The 14328-nt window shown below is 30.9% G+C and overlaps 1 protein-coding gene across 6 annotated transcripts; it reads right to left on the bottom strand.

Annotated features, from left to right (window-relative positions):
• Positions 1–747: 747 nt before the first annotated feature.
• On the bottom strand, positions 748–4047 carry LOC146909214 (uncharacterized). Of its 6 annotated transcripts, XR_015020722.1 has the most exons (5): positions 3797–4047; positions 2267–2362; positions 1483–1564; positions 1255–1340; positions 748–1163 (listed from the first exon to the last, which is right to left on the bottom strand). XR_015020722.1 is itself a non-coding variant. In XM_085731183.1 (4 exons), exons 2-4 carry the CDS (start codon positions 2282–2284, stop codon positions 940–942), a joined length of 324 nt encoding a protein of 107 aa, XP_085587309.1. In that variant the 5' UTR covers positions 2285–2362; positions 3797–4047; the 3' UTR covers positions 748–939. The 6 variants fall into 6 exon arrangements, 2 of the variants coding, with proteins under 2 accessions (XP_085587309.1, XP_085587310.1); XR_015020721.1 differs by having other exon boundaries at positions 1255–1564; XM_085731183.1 differs by lacking the exon at positions 1255–1340.
• Between the last annotated feature and the right edge of the window lie 10281 nt (positions 4048–14328).

The following is a 14328-nucleotide window of genomic DNA, read 5'->3' as shown; positions in this document are numbered from 1 at the left end:
TATCGTATTTTTATTCAGCTCACTAATCTCTAAGTTTTTATTTATAGTTTTTCTTATCTTTTTTCTAAATCTTCGTATTTTCAAGAAACAAAAACGTAAATCATAATGACCAAGTAATAAGCAATATTTTTTTTAAAACTAGATGAGAAGCAGGAGCTTCCTCACCCAATTAATAAAAGATGATTGTGTTACAAAAATGAATGAATAGAATAAAATTAGCTCACCTAAACCTATTTTTAACATAATCACACCTTGCATCTAAAGGAATAGAATAATAATGTACAAAAGTATTCTGAGACGACCCTATTTTTACCAAAATGCACTACACCATTTATCCTTTATAACAACAGTTGAAAAATGTTGCCAGAACTATGAAAAACGTTGCCTAAAAGTATAGGGGACGTTTTCCAGGCGTCTCCTATGCGAGCGTCGCCTATAGTCTATGGGGACGTTTTTTCATGATCTTTGGGCACACCTTTTCAAAACGTTGCCTAAACCTTAGGAATAGGGGACGATTTTTTGGGGATTCTAAAGGGGCGTTTTTAAATGTTGCTATAGGTTGCTACAATTAAAAATTGTTGCCTTAAAGGTGAATTTGTAAGAAAACATAAAAACGTCCCCATAGCTTACAGGCAACATTTTTAGAGTGTCCTCATAAAATATTACAATTTTCCAATTATTTTAGAAATGTAACCATAGCTTAAAGGCAATATTAAAATTGTCAACTATAACACAAACATGATCAAATTTAACAATACATCCCCAAAAGTTGTAATATAATAAAATAGTTCAAACATTAATTCAACACATAATAGTAAGCAAAATGTCGAATATTAAATAAGTTTAATGCTTCGAAGTGTAAGTTAGCAAAAAGACAAAACCATAGTTCGGTCAAGTTTAATGGTTTCGACTACGATCCAAAATAAAACACCATCCAACTCATTCAAGTTTGTCTTGGAATTCGTCATCCAAATCGTCCACTTCAAATTCATCACCGATGTCATCCTCTTGAATTTCATCATATTGGTCATCCTCTTGAAATTCATCATTTATATCATCCTTCTGAAATTCATCACCTATGTTGTCCTCAAGAAATTCATCATATGCGTCTTCCTCTTGAAATTCCTCATCTATGTCATCTTTCTCAACATCTTCATCGATACCTTGTTGCATATGAAAATAAAAATAAAAAAATACATCAACCGTAGATATTGTTGATTCAAAGGACAATCAAGACATCAACAAGAGTTATACCTCGCACAAATAAAAACCAAAGCAACAAGTAAAACACGCTCAAAACAGCACCGCAAGTAGGAAATTTGTTTTGCACTTTTCCCTTCCTAATTTTATCATTACAAGCCCATTTTTAAGTTTCTTCAACTTGTGTCAAGTTATGCAACACAGAAACAAACAAAAAATGCAGAAAAATAAATCACAAGTTCACACAAACATCACAATTTTGCAACACAATCAAAATCCGACCTTCCACACGCTCCTTTCCCATAACAGCTTTAAAAGCTTCGATATCACTTTCCTCCTTTTCAGCTATTTCTTGAAGTTGGGACTAGCAAAAAAATACAAGAAAATATTAACTACTCATAAACAATGTTTGCCGTAACTTTAAATTTTTACATACAATTACTTTTCCATTTTCTACATCCAGTTGCTTTCCTCTACTTCCTTTTCGAGTTTCAAAAAACATTTATGATTGAGTGGGCTCTCTTTTTTCCTTTTCGGGTTGCACAAATCAAAGTAAAACATCTCATGAATTTCTTTTGAATCGATAAGACACACAAATAAGCAAGACATACAAACGACCCAAAAACACTAGGAAGCACAAGACAAAGTTGTTGGCAGCCGCATAACAGAAGCCCACCACCAGCATGACAGCAGAAACTCTGCAGAAAACTGCAGCAAACAGAGACAGCAACCTCAACCAAACAGCCAGCCACACCACTCATCTCGATAGGCACTCCAAAGGCACCAACTCCACTCATAGAACATACAAGACGGAGTATTAAATCTACTCAACACCACCTCCAAGAAAAAACCTTAATTTCATCCACTATAGAAAATATCTCAACATCCCATAAATTAAAATGCCTACTATAGAAAATAGACATGAATAAAAAAAACACTCAAAGAACCAATCATCCAAGGAATACTTTAATTGAGCGTGAAATTTATCAATTTTTCACGAGTCAGAGAGTAGTTTTTGGAACCCATTCGATGGATCCACTTTAGTTGAAAACTTGAAAAATAATACCTGAACACACCAACGCATAGAAGCAAGAACACAGCAACGCAGAGAAGCAAGAACACAACAACACAGAGAAGCAAGAACGCAACAACCTCGAAAATGCTGCAAATGCAGAATGTGTCAAAAACAATGCTGCAACCATATGTTATGTCACGATTGTTAATAAACTTCAGCTATATTATTTGTGAAAAAGGTGTTGCTACATGTTTATACAAAGATAAACCACAAGCATTAGTCCAAAGGATCCTGAACAATTGAACTCTTTCACACAAACAGAAGGCTGCAAAAATTGATTTAGTTACAAATTTATATTGTGAAAAACTAATTTATCATAATTTACCAGATTGATTTTTGTCTACAAATTTTAGTGTAGTGTTTCATACATACCACAAGAGTATAGAAGCTAATTATTCTGCATAACTATGCTTCTTTTAGATAATAGTCCCACGTGTATTTGTATTAACTAGCTTTGAGTTCATGCTAGCTGCATGGTTTATTTAGCATAATTTGTACCTAAATTTCACAAAGATGTAATTCCAAGTTCTTTTTAATGAAGTGTCTTACTATATGTTTTATAGCTCCCATATAGACTAGAAAGAATAAAATCACAAGAATATAAAGAAAATGCCGCAAAGGCAAAACATGTCAAAAACAGTGCTGCAACCATATGTTATGTCATGATTATTAATAAATTTGAGCTATATCATTTGTGAAAAAGGTGTTGCTAGTCGATCGTATATGAATATAGATACGGACACGGAGATGCCGACACCGCTGATAATTTAAGAAACTCATAATTATGTGTAATTATATAGGTCGGTGTCGTATCGGTGTCGGACATGTAATCCAAACGTGCTGCATTGACTGAGTTTCGACACAACTTATCACCCAACTAAAATCCAAAGGCATGGTCATTCAAATCCAAAAAAAAAAAAACAAATTTCAAACAAGGTTCACACAACGAAGTATAATAGAGGGATAACTTCTAAAAAGGTTGGATTGCTAGACTTGAATGAAAGATTCATTTTAGCCTAAAATAAACTTCTCACCAAAATTGTTGAAGAATCGTCTAAATGGAGAAAAAATTTTAACAAATAAAGAGCTCTATTTAGGTGATTATCAAACATGTTATTAGAGGAAGATAACCTCATCAAAAATAGGAATGGACAAAAACCAGTGAAGAATCAATATCGTAACAACTACCAGAGAGAGAATAATCAATACTTCTAAAGCAGTATCCTTATCATCAATCAACAGACAAAGAAGTTGTTATGTCCCAAAACTCCCAAAATCATATTAACATCTAAAACCAAAATCATTTCATACATAGTAATCAAATTTAACTATAATCAAAACAAAAGCTGAACAAAATCATATTAGGGATGAAGAAGAAAAATTAAACTATAATCAATCAAAAGCTAAACAAAAAATTAAACTATAATCAATCAAAAGCTGAACAAAAAATTAAACAATAATCAACCAAAAAGCTGAACGAAAAAGAAGTAAAATAGAGATAAAGAAGAGACGAAGAATTACATGGATCTTTGGTTATTTGAGATGAGCAACGAGCAGTTTAGAAAAGATTAGGGTTTGGAACGGATTCGGTTCGAGGGTCACATGATTCTTCGATTGGTGAAAGGAACAAGAGATTGGTGGAACTTGAGTGAATGAACTTGGAAGGGATAAGGGTTTGAGTCAATGAACAGGTTAACGTGAGTGAATGAAATTGGGAAAGTTTTTTTTTTTTTTTGAGAAGGAAATTGGAAAAGTTGTGTTTCTATAATAATAACCATAAAATATAATCCTTCCTTAAAAAAAACCGTAAAATATAATCCTATATTATATTATTCTTATTATTATTATTATTATTATTATTATTATTATGTGTTAGATACATAGTTTTGTCTTCATGAGCTTAGCTCAACTGGTAAGGACAATGCATTATATATGCAAGGTCCGGGGTTCAAATCCCGGCCACCACCAAAAAGATACATAGTTTTAAAAATCGGATCGGTTTTGTCACAAAAAAAAAAAATCGGACCGGTTGTCGACTCGGTAAGGTCACGGAGTCAATGGTTCAACCACTGGGTCATTGGTTGAACCGCATGACTGAACCGGATAAATTGGATTTAGAACTCGGTCTTTATAAAAAAAAAAGTATATTTATATTTAATTGGGTTGGATTAGATTAATCTGGATCACACAATCACAAAAAATAAATATAAAAACTAACTAATAAAACTTACCAATTGTCAACACTCATCAAAATTTACCATTATATGTGCATTTCATACCAACACAAATCATTCCATATTTAAATAAATATGTTTAGAGAGAAACAAAAATATTACACACACACACACACACACATCTTCATAAGAGGGCGAATATTTTGACTCCAAGAGTAAGTGTAATAACTTACTCCAAATCTTGACCTTTAATTCCAATTTTGATTAATGGCTTAGATTAATTGATATTGTAGGCTTTAATTCCATTTTTTATTGTAGTCAACACTTATCACCACAAAATAACAAAATAATAAATGTCTTTTAATTTCCTTAAAAAAATGTCTTTTAATTGATTGTTTTTTTTTTGTTTTCACGTTAATTTTTTTAGGGTTAATGGTAAAATACGCATCAAAGTTTTTTATTTGACCACAATTATTTTTTTCTTCTACCTTTACTTTTTTTTTACGCTAAAAAAATTGCATATATACTTTTTTAAAGAAAACAATTGTAAAATTTAAACAATTGTATATTTATTCTTCTCCCTTTACTATTTTTTATACGACATATTTTATTTGGTTTTTCATTATAATCCTGTTATTTTCTTATATTTTGTAACATATTTTTGTACTAATATGTCACGAAAAAAATGATAGAGGAAGTAACCCTGGTCTTTTCTTATATAAATTAAAATAATCATCTCCGTTTTAATTAGTTTTTGTTGTCATAGGAATACATAGATGATGACGTTATTTAAGAAAAAGATCAAGAGTTCAACATAACAGTAAAGGAACATGTGAATACAACATAAATATAATAAATTAGAAACGTTAACAATATGTTATAATTTAGGCTTAAATAGGTCTTTCGTCCCTAAAAATATATGTCATTTGAATTTTCGTCCCTAAAGTTATTAATCCTTCCAATCTGCCACTGCAAAATTTAATCATTTGACTTTTGGTCCTAATTAGGTTTTTTTGCTGAGGTGGGCTGTCATTAGCGACGTGGTGCCCATGTGGCAAGTGATGATTGGGCGAGGTGGTTGGCTTAAATAGGTCTTTTGTCCCTGCAAATTAAATATAGGTCATTTGAATTTTCGTCCTTGAAGTTACTAATCATATGTAATTAGGACCATTTTTCAAATGATTAATATTTGCAATGACAAAATGGAAGGATTAGTAACTTTAGGGACGAAAATTCAAGTGACCTATATTTGCAATGGTATAGTGGTTGTTGTGTTTTCATGGTGTAATAGTTAAATATAATAGAGAAAAAGTAAAGCTTAATGCTCAAAAGTATGTGGTGTGTTGGTTAAAGGATGCCTTGTCTGTCTTATAGGTTGTGTTCAACTCCTTGCTATGCCAATTTTCATGTTTTTTTTTTTGTGTTCAACTCCCTGCTATGCCAATTTTCATGTTTTTTTTTTTAAAAAAAAATTAGAAAAGCGGTTGTCTTATAGGTTGTGTTGTGTGTTAAACTCCCTCTATGCCAATTTTCATGTTTTTTTTAAAAAAAAAATTAGAAAAGCGGTCAAAGGTTCGTTGACCAGGCCAGATTGGAGGGAAAATTCCCACCAAAAATTTGATGTTGGTGAAATTTTTATGCAACAATCCAAAATTGTCCCCAAAAGTATCTAAGGGGACAATTAATGGTTGTCACCAAAGAAATAGTATTGCAACGCTCCAAAATCATCCCCAAAAGTATCTAAGGGGACAGTTAATGGTTGTCACGAAAGAAATAACAGTGTAACGCTCCAAAATCGCCCCCAAAAGTGTTTTAGGGGACGTTTATCAGGCGTTGCAAAAATAGTTTTGGCAACACTCATAAATCGTTGCCTTAGAGACTTTTAAGGGGACAATTTTTACACGTCCCCTAAAAAATTGTTGCTAGAGACAACAAATGGTGTAGTGATGTGAGCTATTGCATTACCACTCTATATATGTGTAACTAAGAAATTCATGCCGACAGTTAAAAACCATGCAGTTCTGCCACTTGTTTCTTATCTATCAAGACACCGATTGAGGAGAATTAAAAGCTAAAACCACCAATTTCATAAAATTGGTTTCCAAACAGGGGCGGTTTTACCACCGGCTAAAATAAAAGAAATTTGACTTGTAGTGACAGTCAAAATCCGTTATTATAGGGCAAATTTCTGTAGCTTAATCCTTATGTCATTGTCAAATGGCTCTCACGGCATGTTTTCCACATTTACCTACGGATAAAACTTAGTTAATTCTAAAAAGATCTTTTTAAAAACATTATGGACCTCTACCTACGGTTGTGGTTGTCACTAAAACTCAGGGACGGACCCACGTATGGGTCAGGGTGTTCAAGTGAACCCTCTCACTTCTTAAATTTACATTCAAAATTTATGTTTTTTCATAATGAACCCCCTCAAATTTCAACATTGCACCACAATACGTGACTTGTATTGGTTTTGAGGCATCTTCAAAGTATTTATGTATTTGGACCCTCCTTGAAATTTTTCTTTATCCTTTTATTTTTATAGATCTTCGTTCAAATTTGTAACTTTTTTTAGTAATAATTCTTTTATCAACATACCTCTAATCAGGGCCGTTCCTGTGAAATCGGAGGCCCGACTCTCTTAGTAAAATTAAGCCCCGTTTTTTAAAACAGAAAAAAAAAACTATAATGTTTTTTTTTATTTTTTTAGAGAATAATTATAATGTTTGTGGTTAGAACTTTGCGATTTTATACGACAAGTATATGCAAAAAATTACGAGTGCTCTAAATAAACAAGAAAAAAATTAGGCCCAAAAGAGATCATATCATGCTGGAACAAAAAAATGAAAAAACTGCCTAACCTGGGTGTTGAACCAAATTAGAACTTTGCGATTTTATACGACAAGTATATGCAAAAAATTACGAGTGCTCTAAATAAACAAGAAAAAAATTAGGCCCAAAAGAGATCATATCATGCTGGAACAAAAAAATGAAAAAACTGCCTAACCTGGGTGTTGATCCAAAGACACCCTGCATAATACTACAAAGATTTACCACTGGGGCGCGCATTCAATGTCGTTATAGCTATGATGCTATGTCTTTGTATTATATTTTCAGTGCATTATATATTTAAAAAAAAAATATTTTGGGCCCCAAAATTGGGGAGGCCCAGCTCTATAGAGCTGTTTGCACCTCCCCAGGGACGGCCCTGCCTCTAATTATGTGTCCATGTGAGATTAGCTCAGTTGGTAAGGACAATGCATAAAGTATGCAAGGTGCAGGGTTCAAACCTCGGACACCACAAAAAAAAATACCTCTAGTATGTTACAATTTTCTTGTAACGAATAATAAAAATAAATCAATTCTCTCCCATGAAGGGTAAATTGACAAAGTTTATGATTTTAAAACTTACGCCCCTCGCTAATGCATGAAGATTGTGAAGACTAAATTGCGCAGAGAACAATTGTCAAATAATATAGTACATTGTAGTATATTATTATAATTATAATTATTAATTAAAGTTTAAAAGTTTGAACCCCCTGACCCCAGGTCCAGGCTACGCCACTGCTAAAACTTATCATTGTTTTATTTTAGGAAAATGTTAACGAGTGCCCCCGGGGCACTCTTTAAGCACTTTAAATAGCAAGTTATACTAAAAAGTTGTGTATTGAATGCATCACTCGTTAACAAGACCCTTTATTTTATTTTTGGGAAATGTTAACTTGTGCCCTTGAGACATAAGTTAAGAAGACAAATGTAAAAAGTTTTTCTTGGAACTTGTGCATTCAATGTTTTAAAAGCTGCAAAAGTTATACTTTCAATATAAAATTTATTTTTAACTTTCATTTTAAGCTCCCTAACTTGTGCCCTTAGGGCACAAGTTAACATGACCCTTTATTTTTTATATTTTCTATTCTACTATAAATTCTAAAAATGAATAATTCATAAAATTACCACTAAAATTAGTTTAATCAGTATAATAAAATATTATAATCAATATCATTGGAATTTGAAATTGATTACGATAATCAATTTTTAGAATAAATTCCTGAGGTGACTTAACTAGAATAATTCTCCCTAACTATGAACTATTATACCATTTACCCAAAGCAATACTCAATACTCACAGAAATCAAAATATATATATACTTCATTGCTTATTTAATTTATGATAATAAAATTTGAATCATTATTCAGAATAAGCTTATTAGACAAAATAACATAATTATTAAGTTACAATTTACAATCACTTCGTACCTAAAAAAACTTACAATCACTTCTACAACATGACATAATAAATCAAATTTTAACTTCTTATTTGTGGATCTTCAACAATTGCGGGTGCACCAAAGCTAATACCAACATCAACAAAAGTTGGAAGTCAACCAGTTATCAAGCCCTGTCAATAAGCTAGTGAAATAATCTTATGAGCCCATGAGAAAGAATTGTTACGTACCAACAAGATCAACGATGTGTGGTTCAATGACTTGATGATATGTTACACCGATCGGGAGATATTCAAGTCACTTGATGATGTTGGTATTATTCGAACATTCACCACAAAAAGGTATCGGAAAGGGCATTTACCTTCTAATTTTATTTAGCACACTATTGACAGGTTAGGTTTCATATCTCTTATTTCAAATTGTACTTTTATCGACAAAATGATGAGCCTCTTTTATTTCAATTTATAATTATTTATATATTATGTCACATGTGAATTTGCAGTCAAAATTTTATCCAGACTCAATAAAATTTCTAGCTCCGCGATTGTTTCCAACTAAAAGTTATTCCAGTTCTTAGACTTGGCAAATTCAATAAACCTCGTAGCACCAAAAAGTTCGGCAAAGAGAGTTTCCTGTTCCGAATCCCATCCCATAGCATAACAACATAAAAATTTAGCATTCTTTTATTTTCATTCAAAAACTAGTTACAAACCCGTGCTTCGCACGGGTTGAATAACGTATCTTGTAAAAAAATTGTTCCAAATGAAAAATAAGCAAATTAATGAATATTGCACAAACTCGGATATTCTAAATAAATCACTTTTATTGTATTTTTAAAAAACTTTGTTATAAAGGATAAATGGGCAAATTAAGAGAAATAGCTGCATTTTTCTAAGAAATTGATGTCGTTCATAAATGTGAAAATCAAGCAAGCATATTGCACAAATCTCAGCTATATGTACATTTCTAAAACATTTACCAAAGCATTATAAAGATTTGCTGTAGGAAAAGAGCATGTTCTATTTTGTTTAAGAGATTAGGAAAAAAACATTATAATTAACATGATAATAATTGGAACCAATGAAGGAACAAACAATGTGCAGATTAACGTTACATAATAGTTAGGTTTATAAAAGAAACTGCAAGTGTCATAGACTAACCAAAAAGGGATTTTTGCCAATATTTACATCAGACAAAATGAAAAGAACAAATGGCATCCCAAAGTCAAGATAGTTTACGATTACAGTCCAAAGCGATACGCCAAAATAGTAGAAGTTCAAATAGTTCAACGGCAAAGATCTACTTTGGAATAACTCAAACGTGCAAGTTCTTCAGTGACTTTTCGAGATCAAAGATGAGCTTACCACTTTCTTCCATCACACGTTCTCTACAGAAATTGAACCACTGCCCACCCAAGTATTTTTCATAGCTTGCTCTTTCGGCGGTAATGAGGCGACACTTATACTTTCTCTGCGTCTGGTCATCAATGAGAGTGATTGTTTTGGGCTTTTCTTTCAAAATTGTTCTTGACACCTCGTTTGAGAAATGCTAAACAGAGAAATAACTGCAATATTAGTCTAATGCATATTAACATGGATAAGATGTATGCGAATATAGTTACATATAATTTATAAAATGAAGGTAGCATAACTGATTTTAAGCTAAAGAAAATGTACCATGACTTCTAATTTATATTCCTATAAGTCTAGATAAATGCATGCATGTGGATTATCTGTACCCCATTGGCCAATTAACATTGTTGAAACAAATGAAAATTTAGCATCACTCTCGCATGTACATTTATAGCTAGCACCATTTGACATTGATGTCTTCGAATATTTGGTGCAACTCTCATAATACCATCCAAACTGGTTAGGATTGAATTTAGTTTTTTTCCAAATAGTGATGTAGTATGTATCCTAACACAAATTATGCACATGAAATAAAGAATGATGCAATATGTATTTTTAATTTGTGCGTAAAAAAACTCAAAGCATGTTTGTGCATAAAAAAACAGACCTTGACTAAGTTTATAAATTCAGCAATTGGCCTAACTTGAGACAGATTGAAAAAATCGTCGTACGAAGTACGTTGAGAAGAAGTCGAACTCTGACTTAAGTTCTGACTGAAGTTTTGACTCTGAGCTTGAGAAGTGTTAAGGTCACGACAACAATTCAAGAAACATGGTCAAAAAATAATCAAATCAGATTGTGAAATAATAAGTTACTCTAACATTGTATTGTGAAATCATAATGCAAACTTACTAAGTCTTAAACTTCTCAACAACTGGATGAAGTAGGTTGATGAGCAACCTCGAACCTGACCAATTGTTACATATATTTGGGTTGTCATTGGCTACAAAATGGAAGCAAAGAACTCAAAGTAAATAGATGGTAAATGATAAAGCTACGAAGTATTTTTCCAATAGTGTTACATCAACCATATTCCCGCTGGATAAGGAAATACATCTTTCAGGTCATTATCAAACTTTAAAAAAATACTGTCATCTGATGCTGACAAATTAGAAGATAATACATTTTATCTTTCAACACAATGTTCGTACATCGTTTCTTTCCAGTCTCAATTGGTTGTCTTGACAATCTCATGAAGAAGCCCGATGATTTCTTAAAAAAAAACATCTATAAGAACATTATAATCGGAGAAATCACAGAAATAAAATAAAGCACATAATTATATCATATAAAACGTCAGTTTTGAATTTTCCATCTTGAATTTCCTTAAATGACTTAAAGCGAAATTCATGAGTAAGAACGTTAGTTAACTTGTCATATTTCAGCACCTTTTTACCAGAACCAAAAACAACCTTAAAAAGATTAAATGCAATGTCATTATCAAACTCATGACAATTATACAAAGTATAAGTCTTGTTTTCCTCGATCAAAGTCTTCCAATGCTCCAATTCTCTATATCGAGTTATTACATGAACTCGATCACCCTAAATCCAAGAAAGAAACCAAAAAATATAAATAAATCAAAATGTACACTAATAAGTAACATTGATAAATCATAAAGGAAATTACAACAAATCTTAACTAACTCATCTAACATTTGCATCACAAATAATGAGCTTCATATGTTGATTCTCATTACTACCAGTCACAATCCAAGAATCTAGCACTCCAAATCCTATTTTCCAAATGTCCAAATCATTTTTGAGATCCTTAATGTAGTCATAATCCATTGACATTGAAAGTCCTATACGGAAATACAATAATACATCATTTAATTTTATTCCCTTTGTTCATTCTGATATCGAAAGAAGCTAACATATTTCTATGTGATCAATTTTTGTATCATCAAATCAACCTGATCTTAAATGCACAAATTTATGTATCATTAATTTTCTAGACCTCAATGATATGACCAAAACAAATTTACACCAATCAACTTTCGTACGACTCAATGATATAGGAAAGAATAAACCAAATATGAAAATTGTTACAGCTTTAGGATTACTTACAAAAACAAAAATAACCCACATGCATCAATTTTTTTCAACTATAGTACCAGAAACTAAAATAACAATTGTGTCAAAACCTTACCATGGCTAAAATTCAATCATCATGACACTATACTTCACATAACAAAGGAATATTTTTCTACCGCCATGCAACATAACAATTTATGGTACATAATCCACTAACAATTGAAAAAAAAAAACAAAAAACTAAAACCATTAAAATGCAGAATCGTGAAAAAAAGGAAGAAAACTACCTATGATGAAGAAAAAAACTAAAACAGTGTCGAAAAATGAACCCCTCAAGCCATAAAAATCAGTCAACTCAAGTCATGCATGGTCTCAGAACCATGAAAAAAAGGAAGAAAATGACCTCTTATGAAGAAGAAAGTGAAACAGTGTTCCAAGTTGAACTTAGATACCGTTTGGCCAAGATTTTTTACGGTCTAAAAGTTACTTCAAAACAAAGTTAAAATAAAGGTCTTTAAGAAAGAAGCTAAAGTTGTTTGGTTTCTTTGTTTTTTTAGTTTTAAAGCTATTTTTAAGTTAAATGTTGTTTGGCAAAATATTGTACAAACTTTGATTTTTTTTTTATGGTGTCCGGGGTTCGAACCCCGGACTTGGCATATATTTATGCATTGTTCCTATCAACTGAGCTAAGCTCACGAGAAAAAAACTTTGAATTTATTATGAATTAACAAAATAAATTAAAAAATGTATAAAATATTTTCTGCAGGCTAAAAATATTAAAAAATAAAAGATATTGTTTTTTACAAATACTATATTTACTCAATAACGTTTATTTTGTGTAACATGAATACAAATTTGTATGATCATATAAATGACTTGTTAAATATTTGAATAGGAGAAACAATTTAAGGAGCCTGAAATAATAACATAAATAATATTAAAATAGTTGGTTTTTTCTATTTCAATTATACTCTATAACAAATTTCGTTATAAGAATATCATATTTTTGGTGTCTTTCAAAAATATAAGAATTTATATTATATGATATTATATTTGTTACATTGTTGGTGTCATGAAAACATATATGTTAAGTTTTTTTAATAAGAAAAAGATATGCATAGTTTGTTACAATATAAAAGTACAATATATATATATATATATATATATATATATATAAGTATAATTTTTTTAGGCATCTATACCCTTTTTGAAGAAAAGACATCTACAATTTTACTTTTAATTAAAATCAAAATTTTATAAAAATAATCATATGCATTATGCAACGGGAAAAAAATTATACGCATTAGCGTAACAAAAAATAGACACACATAAAGTATTACTCTAAACACTAATGTGTGTGTATATATTAGCGAGGTTGAAGAAAGAAAATAAAAATATTTGGTATCATTAAATGACAGCGTGAATAAAAATATTTGTGAGGTTGTGATGATTAAACGATATTGAAATTAAATATATAAGTGATAAAAAGATAATAAAACTCCTTTGAAAAAAAGGTAATAAAATTAAATGAAACCTGCTTAAAAAAAATTAAATAGAACGGTTAAAAAAAATTAAATGGAAGAAAAAACATATTTGAAATATAATAACAAAAAATAAAAGAAAAGGTTCCCAACGTGAATTGAAGAGAGATGATTGTGAAATAAATTGTCGAGAAGTAGTTTTTTGAAGTAGCATTCAACAACTTTTGGCCAAAGCTCATTCCACTCAATTTTATACATTAAAAAAAGTACCTTTTTTAGTAAGTACTTAATTGATATTGTATTTGGCCTAACTTCTCCTTAAAAATGTAGAGAAGTTGGAAAAAAAGTCGGGTCAAACGATACCTTAATCTTCCACAACGACAATGTAGAAGCAACTGAATTTAAGATTATTTTTATTCTTATAAAATAAATATAAAATAAAAAAGAAAATAATATAAAATAAATATAGAATTATGAGGTGGCACTCTCCAAGGTTAATGAATTATGAAATTACCAAATTGCCCATCCTAGGGGTAAAATTGGAAATTCACATGGCATCAATTTTAATAAATAGTTAATAGATAGACACTCTTAGCACTCAACATAAATCAAATCCACGGAAACGTCAAAAAAAAAAAATCAAATCCACGGGCATAGAGAAAGTATATTTCTTGGTGAACTAAAACTCATAATAAAATAGGGATATATAAAAAAAAAATTACAA

The sequence above is a fragment of the Medicago sativa genome, chromosome 7 (assembly GCF_051527215.1).
Source record: "Medicago sativa cultivar Bolivia chromosome 7, Bolivia_mono, whole genome shotgun sequence".
In the NCBI taxonomy this organism is placed as follows: domain Eukaryota; kingdom Viridiplantae; phylum Streptophyta; class Magnoliopsida; order Fabales; family Fabaceae; genus Medicago; species Medicago sativa.
The sequence above is the reverse complement of the archived record's forward strand: the minus strand, read 5'-3'. Positions and strand labels throughout refer to the sequence as shown.